Genomic DNA, 25716 nt, shown 5'->3' with positions numbered 1-25716 from the left:
GCTGCATGTCTCGCGTGTGATTGATTCCTACTACTGACCACTCTGCGCAATGATGTCGCTAGCTAATAGCGAAACCTAACTTTACAGTCAAGAATGAAGTCGAGATCGAAACTGAAGTCGAGAGTCGAGTCATAGTATGTGATCGAATCCGACGAAGATTATAACGTTTGAATAAATTCAAGTACTAGATTCAAGTACTAAATGCATTTAAGTACCGAATGCCAGAAGCTGCTGGTTCCTACTGATTGTGAGTTTTAAAAATTGCAATATGTATAAATATATATATACAATTCAGGATTCTTATTTATTCTTGATTAAAATTTTTTCCGAATTTTTCTCGCGGCACCCAGAATATTTCGAATTCACAAAAAAAAATATATATTCTCTGTCGGAGTTTCCGTGTCCGAACGAGCTGAAATTTGACAGGGATTATTTTTTTTGTGGATTGGAAATATTCTGGGAAGTGGAAAAAATTCGAAAGTCGAAAAAGGAGAACTACCCTAATATGTACATAGGTATATATTATTTGTATATAAATCAATAAATCAAATATACGTGATATATTTAAAGAGCAAAGTAAAAAAATGCATACGCGCACGGGTATACACACAATTATTATTTTCAAGCGACACACATGATTTCCGTGTTGCATTAAAGTCTCCAAAATTCAATTTATAAGACGCGTCAGTAAAGCCACTCGCGACGAGGTAATACGACTCGGATAGAATTTCTTGAACAAACTTTAGATGAATACAAAACAGTGGTTTAACCCGGTCGAGAAGCTAGAATTTAAAACGCGAATGTGGATCTAAAAATTCGGAAACCATGGGTTATACAGACGGATCGTCTCATTCTCTATCAAACTTTACGCACTTCCGCTTTTGCAAACATCTGACTTGCCAATTTCTGAAAGAACATTATCCGTTGGCTACGGTTTTGCAACTTTTAAATGTGAGAAAAACGCTGAATTACATTTTTTCAATGATTATTTTATCATGAAGAACTTTCTTTCAATGTGCTTTTTAAAACAGTTTATAAAAAAAGATATATAAACAAATAATAGACTGTATATTATCGTAAATATAATATTTTTTAAGTGTTGTACATTTTTTTCTAAAAAGATCTCATAACGTAGATGCAATAGCGAAAGTTGCATAAAGTTGTGCAAAGCGGAAATTACATCGTGTAGTATCGAGAATAAGTTCGTGGTTGCCCAGCATAAACTTTAAACAAATGTATTATTTTTTCCTTTCAGAAAATCTAAAAGAAAACCATGCTGTATCGAAAAATCGAAAGCTTGAATGTCGCTATTTCCCGTCCATATCCTATACTAGCTGTTAACCTTTGCTACATCGATAATGGATCCGCATTGAAATGACTTTTTCCGGTGTAAATATTGCATTTGTACTTGCGACATGTTTCGAATCTCTACAAATATTACCAGAAATTAAAGAAAATTACGCAAATTAAAGAAAAAAGTATTTAATATTTAAATGTCACTTTTTTTACTACGTTGTGCATATTAAACGTGATTTTAATGATTTTGCATATAAAACCGTATAATATTGTTTATTTCAATAATTAATTAACATTTCCGAAGTAATTTCCAACAAACTGTTCACTTTAGATTTAATATATATTTTACGCATAAGTATAACAAAAGATCCTTGTTTTTTGGTTAACTTACTTTCATTTATCGCACTTGATCATACGAAGAAGCATGCAGTGCCTAAAAATTTCCCGATCAACCTTTAATTTTGTCAGATACGCATTTTCGTGTATATACAGATAGTCGGGTAATTCATCCACCTCATGAAAATCCTACTCTGGACGCGATCACGCGTTGGAATCCGCTACATGCGCGATACGAAACGCCGCGGTGCACGCTGCTCTGCACGCATTCATACGCGATTACGCCGCAATCCCGGCTGCATCCGGACAAATTAGAACGCGCCGATACACGCGCGCGCGCCAGCGGCTCCCGGGATCGCGATTATGCGCGCGTTCCGCGTGTGCGCCGGAATTGTCTACCGAATTAACCCCCTAAATGCATCGCGTGTGCAACAGCACACGCCTGTCAGATGTTATAAAATATTTTTTGCATTTCTTCTGTGCGATTGTGATATGTATGCACTCTTGCACTATATATTCTCTAAATATTTATATATTTTTGAAATATTTTTATTTTTACAAAAGAAAATCTATTGTGTTGCGAGAATAAAGGATATTTTGGAGAGAAGAGAATTTGATAGATTAAAATAATATTTTAGACATATAATAATAATATTTTTAGACATTAGCATAAATAGCATAATGAGAAAAACTCTCTCGATCTGTTTCGTACATAGACATTTTTGACAGTTTCTACTAATAGTTGACTAACAGTTCAATTTTTTCTGTCTTTGGCGTTAATTCAGAATAGTACGTTTCGCAGTTTTGATTAAAATTGTACGCGCCGATGCTCTCAAAATATTTCGAATATTTATCGATCAGAATTATAGTCCATTCGCTGCAGATCTCATCATAAATCAAAATTACTACGAACAAGAATTGCGATTAAACGCGGATTTCAGCATACTTGTGCAATAGACAATAAACATTGAATTGTTGTTTTACGATTTGTTCGAATAGCGAATGAAAGCCTGGATATGATCGGGAAATAATGCTTTATCAATATGCAAATAAACAAAAGTCTGCTTTTATTTTTAAAAAAATCATATATATGTATATATATATATATATATATATATATATATAAACAAGTGCAAAAAATAAAAATATATCATTGCAAAACTATCAATTCAGTTTCTTTTTTATTGTTAGGTGTTACAACATTTTGAATAATTCTATATGAATAAAACAATACTACATAATGTTCTTATATATGTGTGTATGTATAATATATATTTATATATGTGTGTTTTATTTATACATACACACACACACATATATATATATGTATATATTGTATATGCATATAAAAATAAAATCTGTCATTTGAGAACTCTGAATGATGAAACCATTTTACTATGTTATGCAAATTTTCTATTACGTCAATTACAAATAACAAATATGGTTGTTCTTGTATAATAAAATAAAGCTGTATTACACTCTCGAAACTTCGTCTCTGGTTGTCGTCACTGCTGACTTAATTTTTAATTTCTCCATTGATTTAACCTTCCATTGCGGCTACGATATATATTTAGCGTATTGTTGAACCAATTCTCGCATCTCATTTTAACGCGAGTATTTGTGAACAAGATTTCGAAGGTAATTGAAAGCAAAAATATAATATATGTGTCCAACAAAAGAATGTATTTTTTCCAAAATAATAAGAAACTTACATTGAAAATTATTTTATCAGTTCTGCTGTAACAATGACAGTGATAAAAGGTTATAAAAAGACACAAAGTCGATATAAATTGCTTATATTTAGCATTGCACCGTTGATCCAATTTTTACGTATTTTTAATAATTAAGAACTTTTTCAAATTAGATATATATAATATCAAAAAAATTTATTTACTGAAGATTAATAATAAAATTTCCAAAGAAAATCGACAAAATTCATGCTTTAATAAGAATGAAAACAATAGAAATCTTCATAAGATTAATATCAAATTATATAATATATTTATATTAATTGTAACTCTTAAATTATTGCATTATTAATCTCATTATATGCGCTGTTATGAATTATTTATATCGATGAGAATCTCTCATTGAACAAAGATTGTAATATCTCGATTATGATTGACGGAATTTAATAGTGTAATAATTTTAGCAATAGTTAATAGTGAGTAATTTTATTCGTTTTATGCAAACTTAACTTCTACTTCCGCTTTGGAGGAAAATTTAATTCACACCTCTCGTCATTGCAATAATAGATTGAATATACATATATTAACTAGATCCACTCATGACGTGATGCTAATAATAATAATAGTATAATTTACTAATAACAAATTATTTAAAAAAATTACACTCTATTGAAAATAAAAAAAAAACAGTATATTATAAACCATGAGAAATGAGCATAATAGATGATAATTTGAGTGATTTTAATCCAAACGTAATAACAAATGCTTGCTAAAAACATTTCGTAGACATTTTCAGAAAAAATTGAATACGCTAGTATGAAAATTGCTATCGACCACAACGTCATCATAGTGATCGAATTTTCGTTTTGTTCGTCTCGATCGAGATCGAGGCCGGCGCCGCGAGCGATAATAAGTGTCCGAGATTGTGAGAAGGAAAAAAATAGAAAAAAGGAAAGAGAAAGAGAGAGAGAGATAGAGGCGGGAGAAGGTGGGAGCTTGATTAGGAGATCGCTCGGGGCAATCTCTGCCTCGCGGCCTTTTTTTACGTCGCGCAATTTTATTGTGTCTTAACGAGGTCGGGGACCTAACCCTCCCTCGCGATCCACCCCATCCTCGTTCGTCGTACATCGCAGGCAATTTCGTTCCATCGGTTCTTCGTTCCTTCAATTCCGCCTCGAAGACTTCGTCTTTGTTGTAGCGCTGCACTTGGTACAGATCGTCAGTTCGTTTTTACCTACCCTAAATCAAGATTCCGCTTGCAAAATTTCTTACGGGATCAATTTTTTGGAATAATAACACATTGTCATTGCTCCTTCAATGAATAATGAATAAGTAATGTTATATAAAATATATCGTAAAAAATAAACACAGTAATTTTTATCTTCTATATAATTAGTAAATAATAGAATTTTTGAAGTTTTTTAAATTTTTGATCGTATTTTATATTATGCCGAATTTTGATGAATTTTATATAATGAATTATTGTATCGCGCAAAGCGTTCCGCACATATTAAATTATCTATTTTATATGCTGATTCTTTTCTGTAACGGATAATTACAATCAATCAGACTAATATCTTAAATTGATTAAAGGACAAATAAAAATATATAATTCCAATGTAAAACTAGCAAGCGAAATTAATTATATTATTATGTAAAAAGTTCGATAAATCGAATGACAACATTATTAAAGTACCAAACTAATTGCCACTGCAAAAATAATTTCTCTCAACATTGATTAATAATGTAAATTATCATCAAAATTTTTAATATTCAGCACAAATATTTACCTCAAAAACAAAGCGCAATCAATAGTCAAATAAATACAGCTAATATGGATGATGCAGTAATTATTTGTTTCAAAAATTCTATAATTAATCAATTGAAATTTATAATCGATACATGTAAAATAGATTTTGTGAACAAAGAGCGTATAGGCAATTTTTCCGAGCAATTTGATAATATTATGATAATGACATATTACTTGGACTATAGTATATGTCCCACAAAATTATAGAATAAAGCATAGCATTCTGAAACATTTTTAAACACATTACCGTCTGCACCTCATTATATACTCAATTTTACTCTAACTACGAAAATAAATCTCGCGTAACACACCCGAGTAATCCTCGCAAAAATCTCGATATCGCGCAAACGCGCTGAATTGCGCGATGTGCATCGGCGCGTAAGGCAGGAAATCGCTAATCCAGTCCAGTTGGGAGGAAAAAAAATTGGCGGGAAAGATACGAGGTAAAGCGATGTGGCTCGTACGTTTTCTTAATTACACGGCGGATACGCGGCCGCATTAATTACTCGGCAAACGTTCATTACACGGCCGATTGCGGCGAATGCCGATTCGCGCTGCGAGTGCACTCCATATGCTTGGCACAGCGTAGAAATCCCGTCGAGGCGGCCATCCGGAAGTGACGACAGCAGAGCAGACGGTCAACCGAATCCATCGCACGCAGAATAATCCATACGGGATTTCGCGCTCACCGTTGCATCATCTGGTCTGGTCTGCATAATCGCACGTGCGCGACCTGCTGCCACAATTCCCGAGAAATTCCGCGCACCGGTTAAATACCGCGATTACGAAAGCGAGTCTAATCGACGTAATGTATGAAATTATCACAATTTTTTATTTCAAATTTTCCGTATATTTTAAATTTCCCAAGATAAGGATTTAGCTCGTTGTAATGGAAATAATTAGTTAGTTGGTTTGGTAATTTTTTTACACAAATAATTCATCCAACTCTACAGAGATTTCACTTGTCTATTATTTTGTATGTATCAGTTGAAAAATAGTGAAACGCGCGCAATAAAATTGTATGAATAATACTATTAAAAATTATATATGCACGCAAATTCTGACAAGTGATTTACGAGAATACAGGAAAAGAATCTGAATTATTGCAGTTAAGATTCATATATAATTATGACTTTTGTACTCTTTTTGCGAAGCGTTGCAACGCATTGCGGATTTATCCCGCTAATTTTTCGCGCACGTATGGAGACTTAATGGATTCCGTCGAGACGGCGCGGCGCGTTCGAGCTTGCATTTCGGCCGGCTGATTATCTTCCGAATTAACGAGTTTTTCGAGGTCAGCGTAATTGCGACGGATGATGCGACTCACGTATGAGCTCGCCAAAATGAACAAAGATGACGATGAGGCGGTTTCTTAACGAAGGACGGGCTTTTTGCGAACAATCGGTCCCACCTTTTCCTCTCGTTTTGACGCTCTCTTCTCTTTCTTTTCATTATCCCTCTTGCGTCCGATTCTCATATAAAGCTTATTTCTCGAAATAACGAATAGCGATACGTGATGGCGCATAAATATCGAAAGAAATTTAAATCTTGGTAGTTTTAATCTTATTTTTAAATTGAATTCTTTTTCACTTGAATGATACGAAAAAATACAGATGATAAGAAAATAAATGATTAAAGAGATTGATTAAATATTTTTGACATAAATGGCAAAAAATGAAAAATGTATATAATTCATGAAAGTAAGTTACATTGGCAATGTCAGGGCGATATAAATAGTACACTTCGCCGCTATTGAAGTGTCGTAAGCAATTTTGATTAAGTTTCAGGTCGGGACGTTGGGCAGGAACACATCGATCGCGCGCGATCGAATGCGGCATCTCGAATGCGGCGTACGGTAGAATGAAAAGTTGCCGGTGGTCGAGGAAAAAAAAAAGCGATTGCATCTTTATGCGCAGCCGAGCCGCGGAAGCCATCCGTTAATGTCCGATCGTAACAATAGCGCCGCCGCTCTCGCATGACCGAACGATCGCCCGTGTTATTCGATAAATATTTACCCGATTTTGGGCAAAAACCGGTTTTTATAATCTCGTCCCATTCGTCTTCTTTCGATTCGAAAAGTTACGCAAAAGAAACTACTCCTCTCGCGTCATATTCTTGTAATCTGATTTATTTATTTTTATGAATTCCAATCGTTTCCCTATTGAATATCCAACAGCTATTATTCTTTCTTTCCGTTTTTAGAATTTTTAACAATTGTTTGCCAATTTTGCTCTCTATAAGTTTTGTAGAGGTACAAAAATATAGAAATTTTAATGATTTGCGAATTTTAGTAATAAAAATGTATACTTTATTTAATTTCAAGTAACGTTTGCTTTAATATTTTAATTTTATGATTGATTATTTCACAAAACTTAATATTAATTCTAACACGTTCTCTATGCGACATGATTTCGAGCTAGTATTTCTATGGGATATGAGAGAGTAAAGGGAACGAAGTCTCGAATTAGCGCGATCACTCCTGATTTCTGTGGATGCCGTTAAATTCTCTCCTCTGCCGTCGCCGCCACTCGAAAATTAATTTCCACCGTGACCGGATTCACGAATCCCTGGAGTCCATCTTGGATCCTTCCTTCGTTTAGCTTCCTCAAACTTCCCCGCGTATTCTCCACGGAATTACATGACTAATTACGCAACTAATCGGAGGGGCTCAATTTTCGATCGACGCGATCATCAAATTTCACGACTATTCTCGAAAAGAATTATTCGAAATCGTTAAATTCGTGTTAATCGCAGATTGACTAGAATTTAATATTTAATTATTATAACGAGATCAATATCCCTTTATTATTTTTTTTTAAACGTATGTATTTGAATGCAATGTGACATATGGATTATCTCTAAATATGTAAATCGCAAAATGTATATATACGTATATTTTTGCACAAAATAAATTAATCGAGCGAATAAAATTCCTCGACATTGCGTCGCATCGCGACGTCTTGTTATCTTCAAATGTGCGACAATTTTCGCACCGGTGCAATCGACAAAGGAAAGCGATGCATCGATGACTGCTGCTGCGATGCAATTTGTGCATCGAATCACGCGAACACAGCGCGAATTGCTCTGATCGATGATAGAGCCCTTGTGGCCAATTCCGCAGAAAACTTCGCAATCTCTGACTGCATGTCAAACGCATTTGCGATTTGATTTATTCACTGTCTTTTCCGGCACGCGAATCTTAGATCGCAAAACGGATTCATCTTCCTTTGATGGATCAGATGGTGATCCACGGGCAGTCGGAGATGAATGCTGACGCGAATGGTCGATCGAGAGAGTATCTCGACATTTCTGTGCATTTCACGAATAAATGTAAATCTCTTTGTCCATACTGCTTTTTAATCTTTAATCAAAATTTTATTTTATTATATAATTTAACTTGCGTTGGTATTGATTTTATGATGTCGAAATATATATACACACACATATATATATATATATATATATATATATATATATATATAGGCTTGTAAGTATTAGCTGTGTTGCAATTGTAGAACATGCATATTGTTGTGTAATAATATTATAATATGGTGACATGCATAATAATTGGGCGTACGCATAATCGATGGTGTGATCCGATCGTGTCTGACACCAATATTGTCGTTTATAATTTCGATGGAAACTGTTTGCGTAACATCGTCATTGATTAATACGGTCTTTCACGATAATAATAATTAATTAATCAATTTCCCCTATACTCTTCACTATAATCTAGTTGTGCGCGAAAATTTTCGTACTATCAGCGTTCACGCAGCACGTCGATTTAATATGCGATTATTATATAAAATACTTGGAATAACTTGATAAATTTCAAAGTCTAAAAATTAGGAAGGGCGAAAAAGAGCTGAGTGTTTCGGAACGAGAGACTAGTGTGAGACTCGAATTTATGATTCAAATGCTTCAAATATGAAAGACAATTTTCCCCGTGAGTTTTCCACGCGAGTTACATTTTTGACGTTACACCGGACCCCTCAATCCAAGACGTTGCGTCCATCGAGATGCTATCAAGAGAAACGACGGAGCGGCGAACGTATGTCTCCCCCGGGTGGGTTTGCGCAGTCACGATCTCCCGAGTTACATCTCGTGAAACTGGTACGGACGTGAACGCGATTCCTGGCGCGGAGGAGTAACGCTTACAACGGGAATTGCACGCGAAATAAGGAGAGAAGGCAAGGAAGACAGGACCAGAGACTACGTCTATAACAGACCATCAAAGCCAGAAGCGCGACCGATTATTCGATATGAAGACCGAACTTGCTTCTCCTCTCTCATGGACGATTCCTGACGAAGCTGCTGTTTGCCTCAACGTGATCCTTCGTAATTGCATCGTATCTGTTGGTGGATAATGAAGAGAGGCCACTTGAAAGCGCGACCAATATCTGACTGATCCAATATTCAGTTCATTATCGAATGCTGTTTTAAGAAATACAATTGAAGGTTTGATAAAGAAGGAAACGTCGAAACAGAAATTACAGAACTGGATATTTAAGAAACAAGTGTCTTTGGGAATATTTATCACAAATTTAGATAAGTGAAACGCATATGTATATATATTCTTTATTTCCTTTTTATAGAGAATAGAGTTTAGATCATACTGACCATGTCTGTTTTACCGACTTTGGGTTCAAGAGCCTTTCTTTTTATTGGCTACAGATTGAGAAATCCTTCTCCACAATTGAAGTACTGATAATAATAAACGAAGAGCGCTGTAATTTCGTATAGAAAAACAATAAAAGTTAAAAAGTTACAATTTTTTATCGGCTTCTTACATCAACTCATAACAATAGTTATTTAATACAAAAATTCTGCAGTTTATTTGTGTACAAAATATGGCGCTTCCAATAAAGATGACATGAAAGAATAATACAGAAGTAACAAAAATCAGATTGGAAGCCTGTATCAAAAGATTCGTACTTGAATTAATTGTGTACGTATATTTGCGTGCGGCATCGATGTTGAGGCATAAAACAGCAAAAATTAGTTGCAGGACAGCGCTCTCCATTCATTATTATCAGTACTCTCATTGTGAAGGATTTTTCAATCTGTATAGTCAATAAAAGGTGAACCTAACCTAACTTAAAGTCGGTAAAACAGAACTACAGCAGCATCCCCTTAAGAAAATGATAGTATATTTATGCACAAAAAAAGGAAAAAAAATATATAAGAGATTAACGTCATCTTATATATAATCTAAAGTCACGATTCACGTAGAGTTTCGATAAAATCGAGCGGGCCGGGCCGGAGTTTAGATAGGGGCCGATTTCCAACGCGTTTCTATTTCGGCATATAAGCGCGTCATAAATTTGGCGTCGGCCAGCAGCCGCTGGCGGTTGTTTTATGCTTCCCGAGCAGGAACTTGGCCGGGTAATTCTGCAATGCGGTTGAAAGCGCCATCCCGCCTCTCCCGCCCGCCTGCGTCCTTTCCGGTCCAGTTCCTACTCCACTGCTCTTTTTACGCACGTCCTGACGCCGAGCACAACCGGGAATTACGCGCCCGCGCGTCAGGACGCATCATTGCATCCTGACATAGTATAAGCTGAAGGTGGAAATAGTCTAGCGCAAACGCTGCGCGATATTTATTTTATTTTTAGGTAAGTCGAACAATCTGTAAAAGATTTATAAATTGTCTCTTTATATTCTTTTCATATTTCAAAGACGCGACTATATAAACGAGTATATTTTTTATTTTTTAATTATTTTTTATTATTACGAATAGAAAACTGATATAAAAACATTCCTAAAGTAAAACCGATTATTTAGTGATAATCTGAAACCTTAAATATCTTTCGGTCTATATCTGCATCTTAGATAAAAAAAAGTATTATCTTTACTAAATTATCTATAGAATAACGTTCATATAATGGTTTAGAGTCACAGCACATAAAAAAATCTTATCTAAAATGAATTTGCATATTTTCATCTCATCTTTATCAACCTAATTTAAAAATAATCTTAGCACAACACCGATTATCGTGAAATATTAAGAAATTTTTATGGTACGGACAAAATATTATCGAGAATATTCGAGATATTATCGCATTAACATGCACAGTCGAAGAATCCAATTATGTCAAGAGCTGAATTCGCGCTATATCTCTCCTCGACAATACTTATTTTTAACACGTAGCCACACGGAAACGAGCGGAATTAAGTCTCGTACCATCCATCACGACGATTCTCAGCCAAGCGAAACGATTCCCGTGGCGACTCTCGCCTATCAGGGTCCGATATCCCGCCGACGCGGGTCCCCGGGATTGCTCCAATTCGCGAGATTCCGGTAACAATGATAATCGCGACGCGCGGAGTTAACTTGAGAGTTAATTACGCGCCGGGATTCGGAGCGCGGTCCGCGTACCGAAGAATTTCCGGATCTACCGAAACGAAGAGAGGGCAAAGTGTTAATTTATGCGTTAGTCTCGTGCCTGGCGTACACAACCACGCGAGCGAGTCAACGAGAGGGGTGGGTGGAAAGGGGGTGTAGAGAACGTGCCGTGAAGGCAACCACCGGGTGAGCGGCGGTGGATAATTCAGTGCGGTAAACTCGCAGCATACGGCATACAATATGCAGGTGAGAACGTCTCTTCCATCTGCCATCCTCGCTTTTCCATGTATTTCAAGCAAGCTTCTTCGGCATCTCTCTCTCTCTCTCTCTCCTTCTCTTTTTTTCTTTATCTCTCTCTCTCTCTCTTTTTCGCGTTATGCCAACATCGTCCATTCCGTTGCCCTTTAATCATCATGATCGCATTACTACACTAACGAATCTCTCGTGTCCATTTGCTAGCGTGTCGTAAATGCAGTCTCGTAAATTGCATTCCCTAAAAACGTCGCGATGACGATGTAAGAGATGTTCCATCTTTTAGAAAATTTTATATATTAATTCTGGAGAAAAAAAGAAGCTTAAATTTCACATGCTCTTAGTATCCATTTAGCGTCTACTATCTCTGCTCGAAAATCGATCGTAATTTCTTAAACGTTTTCACATAAACTTGCGTTACTGCGATACAAATCTCCGATCGTATTTTAAACCATAACGAGTACAAGTGTATAATAAAGTGTACCTTCTTCAGATATTTTTTTCAACAAAGCTCTCATGATTTAAATAAATCTGCAATGGTTCAAAATTCGGATACACGTTTAGTTTCGAAAAGTAAGAGAATTCTCGTTTTCCTTTTTTTTTCGCAGAGCGAACATGTACGTGGAAAATCTGCAAATTTAGGACCTGTATTTCGCGGTTATCTCTTCCCCAAAAATCGGGTCATAATTTCGCGAACGTTCTTTCGGTGACAACGACCTTATCGCATACTAAATTTCTCGTTGCGAGCGCACACGAGTCCTCATCGTGTGCGTGTGCATGTAAATGTGCGAATGCTGCACGATGCAACGTACGTACGGCACGTATGTAACCAGCCACGCCATAATTACGACGACGTAGTTCCGTAATGGGATTTTCGATGGTTTCAGCGCGAATTCCGGCACATTGCGACGAAGGAGAGCGATGGCAACGATACGACTCTTGCTATTGGTCATAAAAGCGATTGCAAATACGCAATTAGTCAATTAACGCAGCATATTCCGCGATTAATATCCGTCTCTCTGCGTTCTTGAGTTGTTATATCTTGGGTAAATTGATGCACGCAAATTACACGAAGGTAAATCGAAATCGCCCATTGTATGCAGAGTATTATACGGTCACATTACAATTAATCAATTATAGAGTTTTCTAATTGATTGAAAAATGTTTCTTTAACGACGAACAAACGAATTTTTCGATAGCGTAATAACGAAGAATGATAATTCTTGATGAATATTGTGATTTCCCTTTTTTTCATACTATTATCTTCGCAATTAAATTTGTTTGACTAAACTTGCACTCTTCTTTTTGCGAGTAACTAAATGGCGGTTCTTGTATACGGTCACATTACAATTAATCAATTATAGAGTTTTCTAATTGATTAAAAAATATTTCTTTAACGACGACCAAACGAATTTTTCGATAGCGTAATAACGAAGAATGATAATTTTCGATGAATATTTTGATTTCCCTTTTTTTTTCATACTATTATCTTTGCAATTAAATTTGTTTGACTAAACTTGCACTCTTCTTTTTGCGGGTAACTAAATGGCGGTTCTTGTATACGGTCACATTACAATTAATCAATTATAGAGTTTTCTAATTGATTAAAAAATTTTCTTTAACGACGAACAAACGAATTTTTCGATAGCGTAATAACGAAGAATGATAATTCTCGATGAATATTTTGATTTCCCTTTTTTTTCATACTATTATCTTCGCAATTAAATTTGTTTGACTAAACTTGCACTCTTCTTTTTGCGGGTAACTAAATGGCGGTTCTTGTATACGGTCACATTACAATTAATCAATTATAGAGTTTTCTAATTGATTAAAAAATATTTCTTTAACGACGAACAAACGAATTTTTCGATAGCGTAATAACGAAGAATGATAATTCTCGATGAATATTTTGATTTCCCTTTTTTTTCATACTATTATCTTCGCAATTAAATTTGTTTGACTAAACTTGCACTCTTCTTTTTGCGGGTAACTAAATGGCGGTTCTTGTATACGGTCACATTACAATTAATCAATTATAGAGTTTTCTAATTGATTAAAAAATGTTTCTTTAACGACGAACAAACGAATTTTTCGATAGCGTAATAACGAAGAATGATAATTCTCGATGAATATTGTGATTTCCCTTTTTTTTCATACTATTATCTTCGCAATTAAATTTGTTTGACTAAACTTGCACTCTTCTTTTTGCGGGTAACTAAATGGCGGTTCTTGTATACGGTCACATTACAATTAATCAATTATAGAGTTTTCTAATTGATTAAAAAATGTTTCTTTAACGACGAACAAACGAATTTTTCGATAGCGTAATAACGAAGAATGATAATTCTCGATGAATATTTTGATTTCCCTTTTTTTTCATACTATTATCTTTGCAATTAAATTTGTTTGACTAAACTTGCACTCTTCTTTTTGCGGGTAACTAAATGGCGGTTCTTGTATACGGTCACATTACAATTAATCAATTATAGAGTTTTCTAATTGATTAAAAAATATTTCTTTAACGACGAACAAACGAATTTTTCGATAGCGTAATAACGAAGAATGATAATTTTCGATGAATATTTTGATTTCCCTTTTTTTTCATACTATTATCTTCGCAATTAAATTTGTTTGACTAAACTTGCACTCTTCTTTTTGCGGGTAACTAAATGGCGGTTCTTGTATACGGTCACATTACAATTAATCAATTATAGAGTTTTCTAATTGATTAAAAACTGTTTCTTTAACGACGAACAAACGAATTTTTCGATAGCGTAATAACGAAGAATGATAATTCTTGATGAATATTTTGATTTCCCTTTTTTTCATATTATTATCTTCGCAATTAAATTTGTTTGACTAAACTTGCACTCTTCTTTTTGCGGGTAAATGGCGGTTCTTGTATACGGTCACATTACAATTAATCAATTATAGAGTTTTCTAATTGATTAAAAACTGTTTCTTTAACGACGAACAAACGAATTTTTCGATAGCGTAATAACGAAGAATGATAATTCTCGATGAATATTTTGATTTCCCTTTTTTTTCATACTATTATCTTCGCAATTAAATTTGTTTGACTAAACTTGCACTCTTCTTTTTGCGGGTAACTAAATGGCGGTTCTTGTATACGGTCACATTACAATTAATCAATTATAGAGTTTTCTAATTGATTAAAAAATATTTCTTTAACGACGAACAAACGAATTTTTCGATAGCGTAAAAACGAAGAATGATAATTCTCGATGAATATTTTGATTTCCCTTTTTTTTCATACTATTATCTTTGCAATTAAATTTGTTTGACTAAACTTGCACTCTTCTTTTTGCGGGTAACTAAATGGCGGTTCTTGTATACGGTCACATTACAATTAATCAATTATAGAGTTTTCTAATTGATTAAAAAATGTTTCTTTAACGACGAACAAACGAATTTTTCGATAGCGTAATAACGAAGAATAATAATTCTCGATGAATATTTTGATTTCCCTTTTTTTCATACTATTATCTTTGCAATTAAATTTGTTTGACTAAACTTGCACTCTTCTTTTTGCGGGTAACTAGATGGCGGTTCTTGTACCGAAATTAATCTCGCCCTTAATTAGCGTTAATATCGAAGTTTGGCGCGCGCGGAACGCGTGCAATCCGCGCGAGTGCAGCGCGAACTTCGATAAAACTTTTCATTTATCGCGCAGTGCTGAAGTTATTGCAACTTTCTCAGGATATGAATAAAGAGTAATGTAGCGTTGCCTTCATCGCAAATACCGTTACCTTCATATGTTCGCTCAGCGTGAAATACGATTTCATATTCGTAAAATGTAATTCCAGAACGCTTTAGAATGCAAAACCTGTATTCACTGATTGAGAAGGACATTAAGTGAAGAACATTAAGTTTGTTTTGTTACTCGGAATGTATAAATACAAATATTTGCAAAGAAATGTAATAGTACATAATGATCATACATTTGTGCAAAATTTGATTAGAATTAAATAAAAAACATAATATATATGTATAATTTTGGCATATATTTTTTATTTATATTATATACTCCGACTCTAAAAGTTATATATAATATATAACAAATTTATAACTGATAAATATGTTACAATAAATAATTGATACGTTGTTATATCTATTTAATATTTATGAAAAAATTTTATATACTCAGTTTTTTGACGATCCATCATAACGATAAAATGCAGTTACTTTCTTTCAAAAGTTATTTCAAATGTTTTTAAAAAATTCCGATAATCATATTGTTTAATAATCATGACAACAGTGTCAACTAACTGCGCTTTTATCAAGGAAGTATGTAAAACATTTTTTAATTCTTGCGTTTAACATCAAAAATGTTTATTAATTTTAATTAATTGTACCATTCTAGTTTTTCACTTGAAAAAGACCAAAAACAGATGGTCGAAACGTTGTGGAAATAAAATAAAAAAATTTTTTGGCTAGTTTGAGTCGAATTAAATATATCGTTTCTATTTTAAATACCACTAGCGACGTTTTAAGTATTCAATTTGATTTTATGATATTCCTTGCATTTAGAAACAAAAAGGAAAGGATATATTACATAATTGTTAGAAAATGATTATTTCTGTCGTTTTATAATTTACTAAAATATTTAATATGTAGAAAATTAGCAAAAGAGAGAAAGTTAATACACTCTTAATGTTCATATTTTAAATGCTATCGATATTTTAGATAAATCGATATTAAACTACGCAATTTTGGATAATGAATGATCTAAAAGACACTAAATTATTTCTGGCTTTTTAGTTCAACGTCATCAGTCAAATGAAATGCAACTGTCGCTGCGCTATTTCGCAAAACCCGGTAACCGTGACCGAGACTGAGAGGCAGATTGCACGAATTAATTGTCGACCATTCGAGCGTAATTAGCACTAATTGCGAACTTTTCCCGTATGTGCGCGCACGCCCAACGCTCACAATCGGAGAATGCAGTTGCAAGTGCGAGTTTCCGGCGGAACTTCGAGCTTACCGACTTTACTTGACGTAACTTTCCGAGAAAAGCGAACAAGAAGAAAGTAACGGAGAACGAGTAAAAGTGGTTCGGGAGGAATAATAGAAGAAAAAGAGACAATCTTCGGTTGTGATGAAAGAAATGGAAAACGTATACATATTTAAAAGGAAATATATTTTAGTACACTTCCCCTTTTTAGACTTTTTCCAAAAATAATGAGAAACAAAAAAGGATCTGACAAATATTTATCGATGATTTTTTAATCTGTATTTTTTTTTATAGTTTAATTTAAGTTAGTTTATTTTTTAAACAGTCTAATTATCTGATTCGCTTTGTATTTATATTTAAAGAGAACTTATGTTTAATTCTTTTTTGTCACCTTTTATTGTAATTCATTATCTAAATTTTTATATTTACTGCTCTTAACATCCTTTTATCAAATTTATTTTAATTATCTGAATAAGTATTTTTATTATATTGTACGAGGTTTTCTATATTTCCACTCTACAGATTATAGATAAAGGATAAATGAGGCTAATTCAATGTATGTGTATGCAAAATGAGAGACGTGTGTTTGTTTTGCATCGCGCAAATAGATACGCGTAAAACCGAGATATCTCGTGTGTATATATACATACATCTCGTATATACAAGGACATCTATAAATATATAATGCGCGCATCGTACGACGGGCGGGGTGCTAAAACGAGAACCAGCGAATCGCTTTATGAATTTTAATGAGACCGTATCGTCACGTGATATAGATGTAAGAGTTGTTCTGGATTCGGGCTTCTCGTACTCGCGTTGTCAAACAACCCTTAACCAAGCTGCTGGTCGCAAATTCCTATCGTTACGATTTTACAGGTCGAAGGATGGTCTATGAGAGATGTTACGAATTGTACGCTGAGATACGAACACTTTAATGAGCGGTAAAAGTCAAAGTATCATACAAGGGAACTGCAACCTTGCATCGGGAAAAATGGGACAAGAGAAACAAGTTATTAATAAGTTAATACTAATAATAATTACCTCTGCTTAATATTTTTTATGTGGAAAGGAATTATCGTATTTTTTAACTCTAAGGAAGAAGCACTGTTTTTAAATATGTCATCAGTACTGTATATTTTGCTCTTTATAGTTTTACATTCGAAAGAATATTTGAAAAAATTTCGAGAATTCTGGGAAAAGCAAAAAGAGACGAGAGAAAGGTCGAATGTATGGTCGAGTAAAAAAAAATGGTTCGACTTTTCGGACTTTTCTCGTCGTTAATCATTCGAACGCGAGCTTCGATAGGCGCATGTATTATTCAGTAGCTTTTCGATGCCGGTTATGCATAGCTTTTGTCGATGTTCAAGCGCCCGCATTCGTTAAAAAACCTGTCGGGCTCGTAGAAAAGTGGTCTGAGTTCGTTCGAGCTCGGGCCGCCGCAAAATGGGTCTCCATTGCGGACGATATCAAACGCATATGGGACCCTCGATGTAATTCATTCGTGATAACGCGGCCATTTCACCGCGGATTGCAATAAAACTTTCGAGCAACCCGTTTAGTTTCCGTCGAAGCATTGCCACAGAATATAAATAATTTTTATATTTTTATATTCTACATTTTTATATTTTATATTTTTATATATAAAAGTGTGCCACACATACATAAGAGCTATTTCAATGTAGATGCGTGTGTCTAAAAAAAAGAAGATTTGAAAAATAATGATATTAATATATACAAAGAACAGACTAGTGAAAATGAATTAGCTTCTAATTAACAATATTCTGATTAATTATTTCTCTGTTATTAATTAATCATTAACGATTAATTCAACAGCCTAGCAATATATGCATATACAGCTTTGTGAATTAATTTTGCATTTTGCATAAATGAATCGTAGAAATTGTAATATCCTTCCTGATGTAATGATATTAAAGGAATGTTGACCTTTCGCTACTTGCGCCGAATATTAAATACGCGCTAATATTTCGGGACACCGCATGATTATTGAATTTAAGCCGTGCTTTTCGTGCAATTTCCTTCGCGCAATACTTGCTTATATACATATTTGCAAAATTCATTTCAGAAATAATCTTTTAGAGATTTTAATATTGCATAAACTAGAATGTATAATTACAGCGATTTTATAAATCGTAAATGATTTTTGAAATTAAAGAATAAATGCCACTCTATTGAAATTATTTTTCTTTTACTTTTAATTTTTCATAGGACTAAATGAAACAATTATTTGATGATACATCACTATAAATAGGATATAATATTCTTTATGTCAATCATCGATATTGATGCAATATTATTTAACTTTATTTTATTTTCTTTGAACAAATATTTTCTGTCTTCCGACAAAAGATTTATCGTTCGTCTTCTGTCTGTTCGAGCCACATTATAATGGCTCGAATTCATGCATAGGATTATGGTTTACCTTCGAAGCAGAACAAAACCACCGGTCGACTGTAGAACACGAGGAAACGACATCTCGTGTGTCTGTCGTCGACACTCTCCGTAGAAACTCCTACGAGCCATCACGATTTCCTCCGCAGAAGCGGCTGACTAATTCGCGTCTGTACTACTTCGTCTCGCTATCGATTCTCCGCGCGAATTTCGGTCTCATTCGATTCCATTAAGACACAAATTTATGTTTCGCGAAACCTGACAATAGTTATTTCAATGTCTATTATTCGACAAATAGTTTCATTAAATCCAATAAATTAGAAGAAAAGAAAGGAGATCCTTTCTCTAATTTTGCACATTTTTCAAAGCATTTATTTATTAAATGTAATTTATAATTTAAAAGTACAATTTATAAGTAATATATAACTATGTATATATATTGTTATTAAAAACTTCTACGCTTAATTTACATAAAGATCCGTTAAAGCATATTTGTTTTATGCTGAACTATGCGATTTCTCAACTTTTCTATTTACATCGATCTTATATGTCGAAAATTAATGTTCCGTAAGCTATCTTTTTATACAAAATTCGGGAAACTTTAGGATTGAAGGAAAGAAGCATTTATTCGTTGAAAAACGAATTGTCTCAGGATGTGAACTTTCTTCGAAACAGTTTTCTCAATTGATGGAGCGGAAACGAATACGCCACTTATCGATCGGATATAAGACGCGCAAGGAGCTACGGGTCCGGGCAATCGGTATATGAGATTCATGAATCTCTATATTCTATTGTTTCTCATTTCAACCGGTTATGCGCATTCATATTACGACGGGCGCGATTTATTTACGCCAATGGCGCAAACGCGCGGGTCACTGGGTCGCGAAATTCGCTGGAGTTACCTATGCGTGGAGCCACGCGAAACTCACAGCTGCCACATGAATTCAGTAGTAGCAAAGCGATCAAGTGTAACGGCAATAGAATAACGATGTAGATAAGTAGGGAGGACGAAGAAAGGTGCATAATATAAAATATTAAATAATGAGGAGAAATGAAAAAAAAAACGCACATAGACCGAATTTTAAACGTGCATTCGACATATTTAAATATGGTTAATATTAGAATATTAAAAGAGAATATTTTAATAGGTATGTTAGATAGAAATTTTTCTTTGCTAGTGAAACAAATATATATATTTTAAAATTTGATGTATTATATTTTAAGTGACATTACGTGTTATATAAATTAATTTACACTTGAAATTATTATAATTATCTTGTAACATGAACTCTTCATAATATCTTCAAGAAATATCTGTCGTAGAGTTCTTCCTTATTCATTTATTATTAAATTTTGTATTAATTATCATTATTGTATTAATTATACATATAATTTAGATATTAACTTATTATTTAATTGTGTTACTTTTTTTATAATAAATGTTCTGTATCTCAGAATATTTTAGGTCATATTTTTGATCATATTTTTGGTCATATTTTAGTCATATTCTGTATAAAGATTATATTAAAATTGCATATAAGGTACAGTTCAATAGTAACTAGGTCGCGAAAACATGTCGATTATTTTGAACATTTACGAAATTAATATCATTAAAAAGATAAAATTTTTGAAGAAGAGAAATTTTGCGTTACTTTTCGTTTTTTATTTAATTTATGTATTAAATTATCGTAAACTCTTGGGACGTTTGAGGATCCAGGATATTTTTTTATATGACAACTTTATTGTGCCTGTGATATGAATATAAAACTTGCTTTATATTTTGTGACTTCCGTAAAGATTTGACATGTATTGAAAAGGTTGGAAAAACAATTTATTCGTATATATTATTCGTTTCATTTTATGTCTTGCAAAACTATAGATTTTGTTTCCGAGAACGTAACGTTAATCTTACATTTCATCTATTTCATAATATAATTTATATATTTTGATGTCAAATTTATAATACTTTATCATTTCGAATTATTTTGAAAAAACTGATTTTACGATATAATAAAGCTTTTATTAGCATAAGTACATAAAGAATAAAAAGAGTTTAAAGTATTATTTGTTTTTGTGCTTTAAAATGTTATACCCGTGTTTGCAAAGAGAAGTAACAATAAACCGTTTTAGACTTTAGGATATAATAATAAAGTAATTCGACAAAAAAAAAACAGAAAAAGAAGAGAAGTCAAACAAAATCATACGATGCGGAATGAAACGTGACTCGCGTTCTGGTTCTTATGTGGACCTTTGCACCCTTTGATGCGTCTTCCTCGCTCGTTTCGTCTCTTCAGTTCCAGCTTTACTATCCGCTCGCTTTTGCCTCCTTTGACCTCTAATTCGACGAGCAAGATTCACCGTAGCGTGTGTGCCATTAACCCAAATAATTTTAAGCTCGAGAGTCTCCACATTGAATTTCCCTTTACCTATCTACTCCTCTCTTGCTCTCACGTTCATATTTTTTTATTCTGGTCGAGGGAGTGACCAGTACATTGGCTCAAGAAAAACTTGCTTTTACTTCAACCAGTGCTTTATGCAGGTTTATCATTAAACATGCTTTGAAAAAACATATTTGAAAAACGAATAAATAGAATGCGTATATGCTATTATAATAATTAATCATATTATCATCACTATTAATTAATTTTATGTTTCACTTTATCAAGTGCCTTGTATCAATTTATAATAGCTTACAATTATTATTAACAATGTTAATTGTGTATATGCGTGCTTAAAATGTAACGAGATATTTTTGTATACTTTACTCTTCTAATATTACAAAATGATCTAATGCAAAAAATATATTTAAAAAACGAATAAATGGATTGTATAAATGCTATTATAATTATTAATCATATTGTTATCACTATTAGTTTTATGGTTCACTTTATCAAGTGCCTTGTATCAATTTATAATAGCTTACAATTATTATTAACAATGTTAATTGTGTATATGCGTGCTTAAAATGTAACGAGATATTTTTGTATACTTTACTCTTCTAATATTACAAAATGATCTAATGCAAAAAACATATTTAAAAAACGAATAAATGGATTGCATAAATGCTATTATAATTATTAATCATATTGTTATCACTATTAGTTTTATGGTTCACTTTATCAAGTGCCTTGTATCAATTTATAATAGCTTACAATTATTATTAACAATGTTAATTGTGTATATGCGTGCTTAAAACGTAACGAGATATTTTTGTATACTTTACTCTTCTAATATCACAAAATGATCTAATGTAATTTTTAATAATTAATGAAATAACCTTAATTGCTCGATGTGTCATTGATTGTATCGCATTGTATCGAGCTGTTACTTCGTAGCGGATTGTCGGTGTGCAAGAAAAGTTCGTTAAGTGTTCCCGTGTAAGTTCAAAAGTCAATTGGTCGGGACTCTCGCGTAAAGTTTCTACGTTACCTTCGACGAAAAAAGGGAGGAAAGAGTTGAGTACGTTTCGGTTCTCGATCAGGGTTCTCGCGCCAGATATGGCGTACGGAGTAACCGCGATTGACTTTCCAAAGCTAACGGAAGTTTTTTACCACAAAAGGGAAGGGAACTTCTATTTAAAACTATGATGGTCAAAGTTTTCCGGTGTTATCCGTAATCCGTAAAGCGCGTGTGTGCGTGAATTGGATCGAAAAAATAAGAAGAAAGTAAACAATGACCGAAGCTTTTCCCATTTATAAAAGATTCTCTTTTTATGATGCGCACTTTCTACAGTGTATTGTTCAATTCGAAATGCTTTGCTGTTGTTTATTATTTGAACAACAATTTAACGTTTGCATGTGCTAAATGAAAATTTTTTTCACAATTTTTCCTCTAAACTTTATGTAGTGTTTTCAATATCAACATTTTGAGAATATTTAAAATATCGCTTTCCAATTCTAATCTAAAATACGATACGCTCTGATTCACATAAATTTCAATCCGTTCATACATTCTAAAAATATATTTTTATAATGATTGAAATATAATGTGATGCTTAAAATTCGAATATCATATAATAAATATCCCAAAATTATATATGTATACTATTTTTGCATTACACTTTTATATACATAACTATTTCAGTATTCTGCACAAAATTATTTTTACTCTGATACTATATTAATTTCAATAAGGTTATTAAGTTTTCACAAATTTATTGAAAATTATTAAGTTTATCTTATTATCTCATAAACTATCATAAAAATTAATTTTATACGGTTTGCATATTATATAGTAATCTATCTAATATATCAAATGGCAATCAAATGGTAAAAATTTGCGAGTTTGTAAAAGATTATTCCTATACGCTGCATGTATACGTATACATCGATAGCAATCCCTAATTATGGGCGTATTGAAATTCCGATATGTATCGTGTCGATAATGTCTTGCAATTACCGCGGATTATTGGAACACAGACATGCGCAAAAATATTACAAAATATTGGAGATACGGCAGACCGGTGAATATTGGAGTTTGCGTATTTTAATATTTATTACGGCTATTGGAAGGCCCCCTCACACAGATGTAGGTCAATGTATTTGGCAAAATGCCAAACATATATATATATATATATATATACATATATATTTGATAGCTAGTCATTAATCCTCCACGCGAGAGATTTACGCGACCGATGGCGAAGCGGGAATTCATCGCGATTAATTAATAATATTTATAAAGCAGTGGGTCACACAGCAATTACAATGCACCGCAATGACCCGTTAACGTGATTTTAAATCCTGCATTTAAACGTGCAGCGCGCGAGCTTCTCATTTATAAAGTTGACGTCTTAATGCATCTCTCTTTTTATCGTCACATTATTATTTTGTTATTTACTTTGATATATTTTTTATTAATTTTTTTATATTCTCCAGTGTGCAAGACGCATTATTTTATAATTAATGATCCACATATATATTCGCGGAATAATGCTCTAACGTATTTTCTTTAATGAGTTTTACTTTTTATAAGTTTAAAATTCGAACGGTGTATATAAAGTTTGTAGTCGCTGTCGCTGTGTAAGAGACGATAACCGTGTCTTATCATTAATGTTACAGAGATGCTTGCCATGAATCCTGGACGCAGCTGCGACTATCGCCGATGTTCGGCTGCATATGTCCGAATAATCATATGAAGCGGCGATGCGACAAGATCTTCATGACGGTGAACCATAATCCCTGCGTTGGTGAGTCCAACTATAATACGCGATTCGTAAAGTTCTATGTCCTTCTCTTTATCCACATGTGTTCGTATCTACTTCCATCGTACACGTAATTGCGTGCAACATTTTTATGCTGCTTTCTCCCGTCAGCGAGCAATCATTACTATTCGATTGTAAAAAGTAAGGATTTAACGTGCTCGATTACAGAGCACTAAAGTGTAAATTGGTAATCGTACAAAAGCTGGGTCACTGCAAAGGCAAACTCATTATCAAGTTTAACTATTGGTGGAAATATGTTTGCAAATTCGAATTTCGAATGTCGAATAAATAGTTCGGCGTTTGTTAATCAAATTTTATCGAATGTACATAAATGAGCATATACATATATATATATATATATATATATATATATATATATATATATGTCGCGTGACACGTAAATACGTGTATGGGATTTCGTTTGATAACGAATTTTATCGTAAATTGAGATTCGAACGGACTGTTGTGACATGAATGAACGAGTACAATTATATCAGCACTTTGTGAAAGGCAATTGTCGGTGTTGTGAAATAATTTTGAATATTTATAAGAAGTTTTTTTCTCTATCGTATCTGCGTATTGAGTCTATGGGGTTTACCCTTGCGTGTCTGTCTGTGTGTATCTTGTACAGAATTCTCATTTAGTATTACTATTTTGTTGATGTGTACATTGGAGCGTCCATGTCGATCCTGGATAACAGCGATAAATTGTAATAATAACTCAGCATATAGATTTATAACTTGTAGATTCTACTCGAAAAGCTAACTACAGTTTCCTATTATTTCAAAATATTTATTTAATTAAAATAGGTTTTAATACGTATTATTTCTCATGTAGAGATGCGTTTTTTCCCCAAATAAGTGTTCAAAAGTATAATGTTAAATTCACAGGTTATTTTAAAAACATTATTTCCTATTCGCAACATTGAATAAAGTTTTGCTCGACTTTTACGGTAACAATTTTATCCGAGGATGATTGCATTTATACGCATAATCAACAATACTTTCAAGTTTTTCCAACAAAGTATGAAGTTTGTTATCAACAAAGTGCATAAACGAGGAGGCTCATTGTTGCATCGCTCTCGCGTTAGAACGGCTGAGAAAACTGACATGCACTAAACTAAAGCCACTTCCTGTTACTCTCCCATTTTTTCCTGGGCGTCAAAGTTGCGAGCAAGGTAGGATGCTGCTCGACGGGGCAATTACTTTTAAGCGGTACTGCGGTGTTCAAGGCTCGTCGGAGAACGTTATCCTCACCCTTGGATAAGCTACTTTCCTTGTAATTAACTAAAGACGGAGGGGAGTTGCAGGCATTAAAATAAAGATAACAATAAGCCCTCTAATTTCGAGGAAGATAATAAATAATACTTTAAATATATCTACTGTAATGCAACAGTCAGGAAAC

The 25716-nt window shown here is 33.4% G+C and overlaps 1 protein-coding gene across 3 annotated transcripts in view; it reads left to right on the top strand.

Moving 5' to 3' along the window:
* The window catches only part of Gfrl (Glial cell line-derived neurotrophic family receptor-like), a 305673-nt gene that overhangs the window by 209179 nt on the left and 70778 nt on the right, over positions 1 to 25716 (top strand). For all 3 annotated transcript variants that reach the window (XM_085486047.1, XM_085486049.1, XM_085486048.1), the window contains exon 5: positions 24170 to 24297. In XM_085486047.1, the coding sequence (XP_085342173.1) occupies positions 24170 to 24297 (128 nt within the window). The remainder of the gene's footprint in view (positions 1 to 24169; positions 24298 to 25716) is intronic.

The sequence above is a fragment of the Nylanderia fulva genome, unplaced genomic scaffold (genome assembly GCF_048542155.1).
Source record: "Nylanderia fulva isolate GAGA-0341 unplaced genomic scaffold, ASM4854215v1 Scaffold4, whole genome shotgun sequence".
Classification (NCBI taxonomy): Eukaryota; Metazoa; Arthropoda; class Insecta; order Hymenoptera; family Formicidae; genus Nylanderia; species Nylanderia fulva.
Note: the sequence above shows the minus strand (reverse complement) of the source record. Positions and strands in the feature narration are given on the sequence as shown.